This window comes from Adelges cooleyi, unplaced genomic scaffold (assembly GCF_023614345.1).
Source record: "Adelges cooleyi isolate 19-005CV unplaced genomic scaffold, UGA_ACOO_1.1 ACOO_flye_CR_arks_rails_tigmint_CR_PRNA_384, whole genome shotgun sequence".
NCBI lineage: Eukaryota > Metazoa > Arthropoda > Insecta > Hemiptera > Adelgidae > Adelges > Adelges cooleyi.
Genome location: NW_026096061.1, coordinates 664,800 through 677,419, shown reverse-complemented (window position 1 = coordinate 677,419; position 12,620 = coordinate 664,800). Strand labels below are relative to the sequence as shown.

Here is a 12,620-nt window from a genome sequence, read left to right as displayed (position 1 = left end):
TACAGCAGCGTCTATGTCATCATTGGTTTTTAATTTAATATTTATTTGGAGATTCTGATCTACAAGGTCATGAAATTTGAAACGATCAGTAGAGCCGTGAAAAAGCCTTAGTGGTTCAGTAATGATTTGCGGATAGTCCTTAATTGTGAGAATAACCGATGAATGGTCGGAATTTAAATCCAGAATATTATCAACAGAATAGTGCAAATTTGAAGGGGTTTTAGTTACAAATATATCCAGTATATCTGGATTTTTATGGGGGGATGATGGCCAATAGGTAGGTCCTGGAGGAGCAAGTACTTTGAAATTTTTAGAATTTATAAAATTGTAGAGAACGTTTCCACGTGGGTTATTAACTCTACACCTCCAACTTTGGTGCTTCGCGTTATAATCACCGCCAATTATAAAGTTATTGTTAATTGTATTGAAATAATTTAAAAAGTTTGCATAAGATACATTATGCTTAGGAGGTGAGTAAATTACTGCAACTGTAATTGGAATATTATTTAAGCTGATTTTTATAGCACAAGATTGAATAAAGTCTTGACAGAAATTTGGAAGAGTTTGATATATTATTGTGGATTTTATTAAGATGGCCACACCTCCATGAGCTGTGTTGTCTGGATGGTTAACTTTATGTAGCTTATAACCAGGTATGTGTATGTGTGAATATTGAGTAAAATGAGTTTCTGTTATTAAAGCAATGTCAATACGTTTATTATATAGAGTAGTTTGGAGTTCGTTAGTGTGATTTTTTAAGCCATTTGCATTAAATAGTAGGACAAGAAGGGATTTCTTTGTAGAGGTATTAGTCATTTCTTTTATCTAACAGAGAGGATATTACTTTAGTAAGAAGAGATATTAGAGGATTTATAAGAGATTTAAAATCCTCAAGAAAATTAGTCATTACTTTATTAATGTCAGGTGAGGAGGGAGAAGGATGAATTGAGCGTTGGCCGGAGGTAGCCTGAGCGTATGAACGAGAAGCGTTTAGGGGGGCGTCATTTTCTGGGTGGCTAGTTTGTACAACGTTTGACTTAAGTCTAGAGTTATCTGACAGAAATACATTATTAGAAGAGGGTTTCTTTCGACGTTGAATTTCTTTGTAGACTAAACAGCCTTTGTAGTTGGCTGGGTGGTTTCCTTGACAAAGTGCACATTTGGGTGGAGCATCACGAGAGTTTGAGCAGTCAAATGATTGGTGGAAATCACCACAGCGAACACAGCGTGATGGGTAGTTACAATAAGATTTAGTATGGCCATATTCCTGGCAGTTTAAACATTGACTTATTATCTTAGGTTTGTACGGTTCCTCGACTTTTATTTTAGTATGGAGCATGGAAGTTAATTTATAAATGTCATTTGATTGAGGGGTAGGTTCCAGATCAACGAAAAATAGTGGTAATGGATGTTTGTGGACTTTATGAAGAACATTAGTAACATTACGTACTTCAAATTCACGGAGTTCCAGTTCTGATTTAATTAAGCTGATTTGAGTTGTTGGGTGTAGATTGCGAATCACTACACGAGTGGGTTTATCTTGTTGGAGTTGATACGTGTGATATTCAGCTTTTTGCTCCTTGAGGAAGTGAATTAATGTCCTATATGTATCAGGAGTGCTAGTTTGGATTTTTAATCGATCCGTGGATGACTTACAAATAAAGTTTTCAACACCAAGTATCTCAATTAGATTTGTGCATAGTGCAGGAAAGTCTTGCACGCCTTTTATAAAAATTGGAGGAGGGGGGTTGGTAGTAGATTGTGTGTTATTTTTTTTCGTATTGTTTGAGAATGTGTTAGTGTTTTGAGTATCGTCATGATCATCAGTTATTTTTAAAACTTCAAATCTATTTGATGATGAAAATAATTTTTTTTAAATTGGTTGAGAATGTAAATTAGGTGAGATTGGTGGTTCAGAAGAAGAGGAGCTGGAGTGATTTCTTTTACTGCCCTGTACGGACCAGCCATCATTTGCTGAGCTGTTGTTTGCATTCGATTGGGACGATGAATTGTGTACGCTTTTATTATTAATAATTTTGATCGGCGTAATCGGTCTGTTGTTGTTGTTAGACATTGTGGCGAGAGAATTGATATATATATATATATATTACGATAACGAGTGCACGCGATAGCGTACAACTATAAAATTATCAAGGCCGCCGCCGCGACGGCCGTGATGAACCTCAAATGTGTTTAACGTATAACGCCGAAACGAATGAACTATATTAAACGTAATTGGGGCACTTTGAGTTAAATTATGCTTGTAAACGATTACAAGAAACGCGACTACCACATTTCCAAACGCCGTTTACAGGTATTATTAAGCGAATTAATTAATTAAAAGAGAGAAAAATAAAATAAGACATCGGGAGCGCGAATACACGTGCGCACCAGATAACCGCTATCGCAGAACTACGAATTTTAAAACTAAAATAAAAATATATACTTATTTTTTTTTTTTTTTTTCAACCTATATTAGGTTGGTTTACAACGTTTTTAACTTCGCTCTCCATTTGTCACGATCTTCAGCAAGTCTTTTTAATCCGGCGTAAGTATCAATCCCTGCGTCATTTTTCAGTTGAGATATGTACGAGTTTCTTGGTCTTCCTGGTGGTTTTCGTCCTTCAATTGCACCTTCTATTATAGTATGTCCCATCGTCGTCGCTTTATGGCTTTAATTATGGATCTTGTTTCTTCAACTTGGGTGTCAGTACATCTTCATTTGTTACTCTTTCTGTCCAGTTTATTTTCTCCATACGTCTCCAACACCACATTTCGAATGCTAAAAGGGATCATTTTTCCTTTTCATTAATGACCCATGTCTCGCAGCCGTATAAAGCTACACTCCATACAAACGTTCTTAAAAATGTCTTCTTAATTTCTATGCTAATTTTTTGCGAAACCAAAATTTTCTTTTTCTTGATAAAAGCTGCCTTTGCTTGCCCGATTCTTTGTTTAATTTCCTGCGAGCTTTTTCCTTCTGATGTTATTAAACTTCCCAAGTATTTAAAACTAGAAACTTGGGAAATAAGTTGGTTTTCTAAATAAATATTTGCGTTAATTGTGGGTTCACGTGCACAAACCAAAATTTTTGTTTTACCTGAATTTATACGCATTTGATACTTATTTATAATTATTTGCATTTCTGCCAGGGCTCTCTGAAGGTCGTGCTCTGTTTCTGCTAATAATACGATGTCGTCTGCAACCCGGATCATTGGAATCAATATACCACCTACTTTGATTCCAATCCCAAGTCTGTTAAGTTTATCTTTAACTTCCGTTATACTTTTTTCTGTGTAGCAGTTGAATAATAATGGTGAAAGTGGGCACCCTTGTCTTACACCTCTACGTATTTTTGCACTAGCTGATTCATTATTTATTGTAATTTCTGCGCTTTGATTTTTGATATACTTATAGAGGGATAGAATGTTTGTTTACAATAGACCAATAGATCCCATGACCGAACATCGTTTGATATAATAATATACACCACAGTTATTATAAACAAATAATAAGACTTCTGCTAAAATCGGGAATAACCGAAAATGCATTGTTGTTTTTTTACTAAAAACTAAAATTATATTTTCTTATGGTCGTCCGTATGCCGACTATTCACTATTTGTCGCTAGATTCCAATAAAAATTATGTACTTACCTACTTTTATAAAATAAAAATAATAAATATGTTATTTGTATAATTTTACGGGGGTTATAATATTTATCGACTTTTTGTTCCGAATGTGCCGACTAGGTATACTTGAGTTTTCCGGGTGTCAAACCCCCCACACCCCCTTTAAGTCCGGCCCTGTTAAGAAGCAGTAACAAGCTAGTATATTAAAACATCAAGTTTCTGGCTAATATTGTAGTGTTTATTATCTGGCTTAAAACAATTCATAGAGAATTTGGGGCCTTAAACTATTTTGAATTTATCATTTAATTCTAATTTGAACGTTAAACGTACAAAATATCTCTTATCTCTTATCAGATAACAGCGTAACGCTTATTTGGTAACACTTTTTTCGGTAAAGAGAAAGCTAAATTAGGCATTTTATACAAATTAGCAAATATCAAATGCTCAACGATTACCGTAAAGGGATTGAATGCAGGAAGTTTTCAAGAGAATTCATCTAGGCAGTATTTAAGAAAAAAGTGGTTTTAATCATTGCATCAGTCCCTAACCTAATCTAGCCGGTTGTTTTTTTAAAAATTGTTCTCAATTTGCAATATTAAATTTAAACAGATATGTTATCTAGTGTTTCAATTGAAAATCCATTCATTTGCTGTTAAAACGAAACTGTTTTTGTATTTTCCGCTGTTGTTGTCGTTGTAACTTTTCTTATTTGTACAAATTTTCCAAATGCAAAAATATTTCACTGAAAAACAACTTATTTTTTTTGTTTATAGGTCGGTACTATTATTTTTTATAACTTTATGCGAATTGTTGTTTTCAATTTTACACAGTATTTTTGTCCCTGTTTAAAAAAAAATAATACCTACTATTCCGTCGAGTAATATATATTTTTTATTTAGGTGTAGTGTGTAGAAAAACATAGTTCTAAAAGCCGCTTTCAAAAAAATGTAGGTGCAAGATAAATCACAAAAAAAAAAAAAATGAACCATTTGTGCTAATAAATGAACATGATATGTACATTGCTAAAATTTATTTGGATTGTGATTTTTCGGTCGAAGTAAAAGCCCATACATAAGTCGCAAGCAGTACACTTAGTTTCAAAATCTGAACCAGTCGACTGTTGTCCAAGAATCTCTTACCAACTCCACAATTAAAGTAAGTATTTCTATTAAACTTTCAAAAACTGTAATAACGCTAAAAAGGCATCAGCCTAAAGAGTCAAAAGTTATAGTGTTAAAAAACATTAATAAGGTTTTTTTTATTGCTAGTTACATCGTTTTCATAATACCTCACAATAGTAGATCGCATTGCGTGTACAACTAAGATTAAAAAAAATATTTGGTCAGCCCCAAGTGAAAAATGCGATCGGCAAAATTTAACCAACACGTTTCTAATATAACTAAAAACATTTAACAATTCAAAGATAAAAAAAAATACCTTTTAAAATTTTTTTTTTCAATTGACAAAATAAAATTAAAAATTAAAAATATGTTTTCTTTTTACTTCGACTTAATTTATAAAATAAATTATAGTCATTTTCCAATTAAAAAACAAATTGTTTATAAAAAAACAAAATAACATAAAATCCATTTTATAGAAATTTTCAAATATGAATTTCTATATTGATAAGAGCGTCTATATTTAGTACAAAAAATAATTTTAATGATAAAATGAAGGAAACATATATTTTCTTGTTCGACTTACTAAAATGCACTTATAATTTATCGTTTGTTTGATAATTTTATACACATTATAAATGAAATATGTAAAAATAATTTTATCATCCTTGTATTTTGTTTTTTTTTGTTAATCTTTAAAATAAATTAATCTACGTTGAAGAAAAAGTTAATTTTCAAAAAAAACTTTGTTATTCTCTTTAAAATTAAGTCAAAATAATGAAAAATAGTTTTGCATGTTTTTAATTTATTTTTTACGATTTTAAAACGAAACGCTACAAAACAAATGTGTACACGTATTTCAGATTAGACGCCTGAAAATTAGGTGTATAGTGTCACTCCATAAAATCAAATTTTAATTACAATAATTAGTTAAATACTAATTTTTCTAATTTTCGTTTTGAATAGTGTAATGTACCTTTTTCATACAATGTAACTAAAATTATTTTTAACAGACCTGTTCTTGCTTTTGCTATCCTCAATATGGTGAAATAATTGTAATTTTGGCCAAATAAAGTACCTTTCGACGTAGATTTCTACCTTTCTTTACAAAAAATCAGTTTAACGGTCTAGGAAATATTGTGAATGTGATAAAAAAAATTATATATACAGGGTGTCATGGAAAGTTCTACCGAGCTTCAAATGAGACATTTAGGATGTTCTATGGGTAAAATAAAAGGTATTTTTTTTTTTCAATTTTAAAATTATTTAAAATAAAACTCGTATCTCATTCGAAAAAAGGTTTAAAAAAAAAAAATATTTGAAGATTTGATAAAACAAGTAATGGCGACTTAAAAAAGTGTTATTTCATAAATTAAAGTACCGAACAATATTTACGTACAAAAACGTACTATAAATATTATACATTTAACATACTATAAATATTCATGACAAAAGTGATACGTTTTTATTGATATTAATAATACAAAAAATACACAACCTTATTTTGTATTACAACTCAGTGACATGGATATGTCTTTTTGCTGGGGTCTAAAAGAAAATGTCTGCGGACACTGAAAGTTACCATCAGAAATCAGAAATTTGGGTACACTTAAATTGACATTTACTCGGTCATAAGACATATCCATGGTCCTATATAGAGTGGATAATGCTTTTTTTAATATTATTAATTTATACAGTAGAGACCAATAACACATATCCCCATTTATTAATTAACAAATATCACACTATATTTCATTGTATTTGTAATTTTATTGTAAGCAGTTAAGAGTAAGCAAAAAAAATTGTGTTAGCACAATCGTTTAGTTTATTTCTTTGTAATATGTTAAACATTAAATATTTAATTTTCCATTGTTAAAATGATAAAAAAATAAAGAAAAAAAACATATCATAGATAACTTAAACAAAGTTTATTGTGTATGTATATAATACATTTGAATACGTTTGTCCAATGAATATTGTTCGGTACTTTAATTTATGAAATAACACTTTTTTAAGTTGCAAATACTTTATTTTATCATGCCTCACTTATTATACTCGTAGACGTATTAATTACTTTTCAATGTATTAAATTAAAATAGTACACCTAACCAATAGGGTGTAAGTAACGTTTACAAGAATATTCAATAAAAAATTTTACTTCTAACGTATTAAAACAAAATGCTAGAAACAAATGTGTACACGTTTATTATACTATATCATACAACGCCTGAAAATAAGGTGTATATGTCACTTCATAAAATCGAATTTTAATAACAACATTTAGTTAAATACTAATTTTTCTAATTATCATTTTGAATAGTATAATTTAACTTTTTCATACGATGCAACTGAAATTATTGTTAACAGACCTGTTCTTACTTTGCCTATCCTCAATATGGTGAAATAACTGTAATTTTGGCCAAATAAAGTACCTTTCGTGGTAGATTTCTACCTTATATATATAAAAATTAATTTATTATATTGAAACTGCATTGAAAAATCATACCTAACCTAACATTCTCGTCTCTATACAAAAGGCAACTATGACTAATATAAAATGGTTTTTGATTTATTATTATTCGCAGATAATAATGAAACTCTTCACTTTATTGATAACTTTTCTATTCCTTGCGGGTGTTTTGGCAGATGATGGTAATTATTTTATTTGCACAGTTATCAACTTAAGGTAGTTAAAATTTGAAAAAATTTAATGTTTCACTTTTTCACAGAGTCGGTTTATATGGATAATGTTTACACTTCAAGTCAGTAATAATTTTATATTATAAACAAATGATTTTTAAGTTTTTAAAATACACTGTTTTATACAAATTTTTTAAATTATATATCTCAGCCGAAGTCATCAAAGCTATTTATTCTATGAGGAATGTAAGTAATCAATTACATCGTACAATATCTCGAGGTGAGATATTATATTTATAGTAATATACTAATATATATAGAATTTTTGTTATATGTACCTAATTGCCAAATTATTATTAAATAAACATTTTAGTTGTTATTAATAGCTTAGGAAGGTGCACCAGATATGTAGAACAGTTAACAGAGCACTATAGTGTATTACGCTCTGTTCACTTATGCACTGCTCTACATATCTGGTACACCATAGAGTGTATTATGCATTAGCGATTTATAATTTTCTAATCGAGGGAGAAGAGAGTGAACTTAAATGGCTACTGCTCAAAGTCGGGTTTAATATTATTCTAAACATTTGTATTGTACCTAATTTTATTTTATTTTATTAATTTAGTATAACCTAAATCTTCATTTGTTTATTCTAGAGGGTTTGGAGTATATTATTGAGTCAATGGTTGATGATGTCGATAATAGATTAACATTCAAGAATTTCCGTAATCATATATTTTATAATAATAATACAAAACATCAAGGCAAGAGTAGAAAAAAAATATTTGAAAATAATATAAAAACTGAATCTCACGTTTATGAGTGTGCAAATAACAAGTGTTATAATTATTACATTTTTCATCGAAATCTAAATAGTAGCTTTATGAAAAAATACTACATTAACTCAGCCATTACATTTCATAAGGGTTCCCTAGTCTATTTAATATAATTTTTTTTCTACTTTGGCCTTCGTCTTCTAATTTATAATTATATAACGTAATAATTTATTATAGCAAATCAAATCCAATATCATTAATTTATGTAATATTAATTTCAGCGAAAATTTGTTTTTTGATCGCTGTACCGGGTAATAGTTTTTGTTAAATTTTATAAAAATGATTCCAATATTTCGTTCCTATTGAATTTTTCAAAGAGACTCTCATTGTACTGAATATACAGTGGAGCATATTTCTTTCGAGTTTTTAATAAACATGTTTTTTTTACCTTGAAATTTATTTTCCTGTTCATAATAGAATAGTAATTTAAATGCAATAACATTAATTTATGTGTTCTTAATTATTTCAGACCACAAGGATATTTTATCTAATGTACCGGGTAATAATAATCATTGCACTCTATGGAAGCGTTTCCACACTGTTGTTTGATATTCTTTATGCAAACAAGATTTTGTTTTAATTTCAGTTTTGCTTCCAGTTCCAAACCGACCAGGAAGTAAAAATTGCTTTTTATATTTATTATTTCTAAATACTTTGAGAATAATCTTATGTACCTATTGACAAACACCAATATGACACCAATATTGGTTTCATTAAAAAAAAAAAATTATATAGGTACATTAAAATGTATTTTGTTTTAACTTTTAGCAGCCAATTATTTTCTCTTTGTTATGCAATAGCTGTTTGTTATTCTTTATGCAAACAAGATTTTTGTTTTAATTTCAGATTACGATTTGGTTGTAGGCCCAACGCAAAGTAAAAACCCCTTTTAGTATTTCATATTTATTATTTACCAAAACTTTGAGACTAATTATATGTACCTGTTGACAAAATATATCAATACGATACACGGTTTAAATCATAAAAAAATATGTAAGTATATTATAATAACATATTTTATTTTAAATTTTAGAAGCCAATGTATTTCTCGATTTAATGATACGGTTCATAGGTGCAGAACTAATAGGTAAATATCAATTTAAAAAAAAAAGAGTAAAATTTATTCGTAGTTTTAAAGAAAAACTGGATTAATAACATCAAGTCACCAAGCTATACGTGCTATATTGTTAAGCTTTTAAGAATCATTCGAAATAAAATTTAAACATATGATATACATTTAAATTTATACAATGCCATTTTGCATTAAATAATATTGATTTAATTAACCTCAGTTTACAGTGAATGTTATGTATAAAATATATTAACTGGGTTTTATAAACTGAATAATGATTTGATGTTTGATGTGTTACAGGATATAGACTACAAATGACTTATACCACTGGTAATTTTTTAAATTTATTATGTCAGATAATGATTTTAATAAATTTATCTTTTTGTTGAGTGTGACTACAGTTTTAATGTGTAATAAATTCTTAAGGACTTAAATAGAAATAATACATTTGTTGAGTTTCAACACTAATAAGTGGTTGTACAAAAGTTATTTGTATCACAATTCTTTGAAATGTAATGCAATAATTATGTATAAAGAGCGACTAATATATTATTTATTTTTATTATTTCTTCGCAACACAGTTTTTTAATAATTATTTTTATAGATCGTGGAACATTGCAAGACATTGCAAACGAGAGAAGAGAATTTGCTGCTACAGCTTTAACACGTTTAATCAGACGTCGTTTATTAGGTAAATATTATTATGAAGTTGTATGGTTTATGAACGCTATTAATATATTTATGTATATATAAGTTATTTAATAGGAAAAAGTATACAGCTGATTTTAATTTTTAACCATTCACCAAATAAATTTAAAGAAAAGTAGTAAACTAGTAAGTTTATATTAGCATAATAAACAAAATTTAAAATTTTTTAGGTGAACAGGTTGTAGATGATGAGGCCTCTTTGTTACCGAAGTGTCGTTTGTTAGGAATATATCTTAGTACACAATCACCAGATACATACATAAAAAAAGTTGAGATTGAGTCAACTAGCCTTACTTGTATCTTTACGGATAAAAGTAATACTAAAAGGAGCTACAGGAAAATTGATGGCACATGGTCACAAATAGGCTTAAATGACCAAGCAGGAGAATCACTCGAAGCACAGTTACAACGGGGACATCCACGAGTTCCACCCACACCCGACTATGTTATTACGTTATAAAATAATATTTTTATTTTCCTTATCATTGTCACTTTTTCATTATAATATCTAAAATATATACATATAATTAAGATGACGGGAAAAAAACAGTTGGTGGATTTTTTCAATAACGTATTCCAAAAGATACATTTTTAAGTACATAATACCGTATGCCTATTTTTATTTTACGCTATGTCTACCAATAAAAAAATAATTACCGAATAAGTAAAGTTGTATTTTTGTATCTTTATCAAATGACTCAGCTGGTTTGGATGACAGGGTCATTGTTTATATTTCTAATGGATAATTTATTTTAATGGTTATTATATAGAGATTTGATATTAGAGGTACCTAACATAGCCGGTATGGAGTTCTAATGTCGGTGCCTAAATAAAACATTGTAGAATAGATTATATATTATAGCCAAATGAGGAAAACAATATCCTGGCTGGACAATCACAATGGTATTGGATTGGGTTATACACGATGTAAATAAGAACAATGCCGGGTACGAAAATTAATCCTACATGATATTTTAAATCAAAAAGAAAGTCGATTTCAATTTTTTTTTTCCAACGCATTATTGTGTGCTAAATTCCAAATGTGTAAAATTGTTTTTATGTGGATGTGCATTGATTTAGAGAAGTGTTTTTTGTCGGCTATTACTCATGTTTTGTTATTCACATCGGTAAGAAACTAATAAAAAAAGACTAAAACAATGAAAATGTTATGTGTTTTTGCACACAGTAAATTCTAAGTCATTTATGTCTAACGCATTGAATAGTACAAAAAATAGACTGTTCTTATAAAATGTAATATGTATTATTATTATTAATTATATGTTATTCCACATCGATACGAACTTGAGGTAAATAATATACTACCGCATTTCATACAACGAAAGTTTAATGTATAAAATAAAATCTAACACATTTACAATTGGAAACCCAGTTTTGGGCCTCTGGTTTAAGAATTCTGTAGACGTTGAAATAAAAAAACCGTTTTATTTGTTTAAATTGTTCTAGGTACCAAAAAATATATTTTATTATTTTTTAACGTATCATGAATATCCAATAAAAAAAAAAAAATTGGTCGATTATTTTGAGAAATAGGCTGAAGGAAAAGCTATAAGAATATCGTTAGGAATAGGTATTATGAATGGTTTTTTTTCTCAAGTTTAGAAATATAATTTTTATATATAACTGATAGTTGTTCTATATTTTTATATATAATAAAAAATAAATTGCACCAAAATATGGTATAAAATAACTTTTGCCTGAATTTTGTATACCAACTTAATTAATTTATTATAAACAATTAACTATTTATTTAGCAAATTATATTACAAAATTAATTAATTTGTAAACACATTTTGTGGGCTTGTAAATTCTCAAATACAACTTGTAAATTAAATATATCGTTATGTAACTATATAAACACAGTGACGATGACAGGGTATTCGACCAGGTCAGACCAATTCCTTCGAATACCAACTCTATGAAACGCAAATTTCATCTAGTTGGTACTTTGGGGGGGGGGGGGGGTAAAAGTTAAAAAAGTTTACTTCTTCACAGACGAAATTTGAAAAAACAAAACAAAACTCCTACGAGTTTTTAGGTTAGAACTTTTACTGGCTATAACTTCGAGAAAAAGAGTCGGATCGAGTGGAAATTTATAAGGAATAATCATTTAGTGGGCATACCAAATGATTCTATTCCTGTAGACCTGTGACGTCTCCGTTTCCTCATTGCTTTGATTACATTATGCCTATACTCTACTGTGCTAGTCCTCTCGGACAAAATCACTTTCAATTTAACGCTTTGATGCTCATTTGTAAATACAGAACCTGAATTTAAAACTTTCTAACTTTGGTGGTTTATACTGTGCTTGGTTTAGACTGTACTGGCTAAAAAATACTAACTACCGATTTGCATCGAAGCGTTTTTTTGAAATTGATTTTATCACTTTCAGATTTAAAAATTCCTATAAAACTGTGACCTCCCCGTCTCCGCTATGCCCCGACCCAACTATGCTCCGTCCCCACTATGCCCCGACCCCAATGTACTGTTTTTTTTTTTTTTTGCAAAAACGTAGTGGACCAAATAAAACATATACAATGTCTTGTTAATTTTTGTTGGAATGGTCGACGATTCATGTTCCAATCGTTTGTATTC

General features: G+C 29.1%; 1 protein-coding gene across 1 annotated transcript; it reads left to right on the top strand.

Moving 5' to 3' along the window:
* The first annotated feature begins 2,290 nt into the window (after positions 1–2,290).
* Positions 2,291–10,640, top strand: LOC126841485 (uncharacterized). Its single transcript, XM_050577984.1, has 14 exons — positions 2,291–2,314; positions 4,689–4,785; positions 7,334–7,400; positions 7,478–7,510; positions 7,600–7,668; positions 8,048–8,116; positions 8,449–8,478; positions 8,697–8,726; positions 8,814–8,843; positions 9,074–9,103; positions 9,261–9,314; positions 9,600–9,629; positions 9,904–9,990; positions 10,178–10,640. The coding sequence occupies exons 3-14, from the start codon at positions 7,340–7,342 to the stop codon at positions 10,465–10,467; spliced, it is 813 nt and encodes a 270-aa protein (XP_050433941.1). The 5' UTR covers positions 2,291–2,314; positions 4,689–4,785; positions 7,334–7,339; the 3' UTR covers positions 10,468–10,640.
* The last annotated feature ends 1,980 nt before the right edge of the window (positions 10,641–12,620 follow it).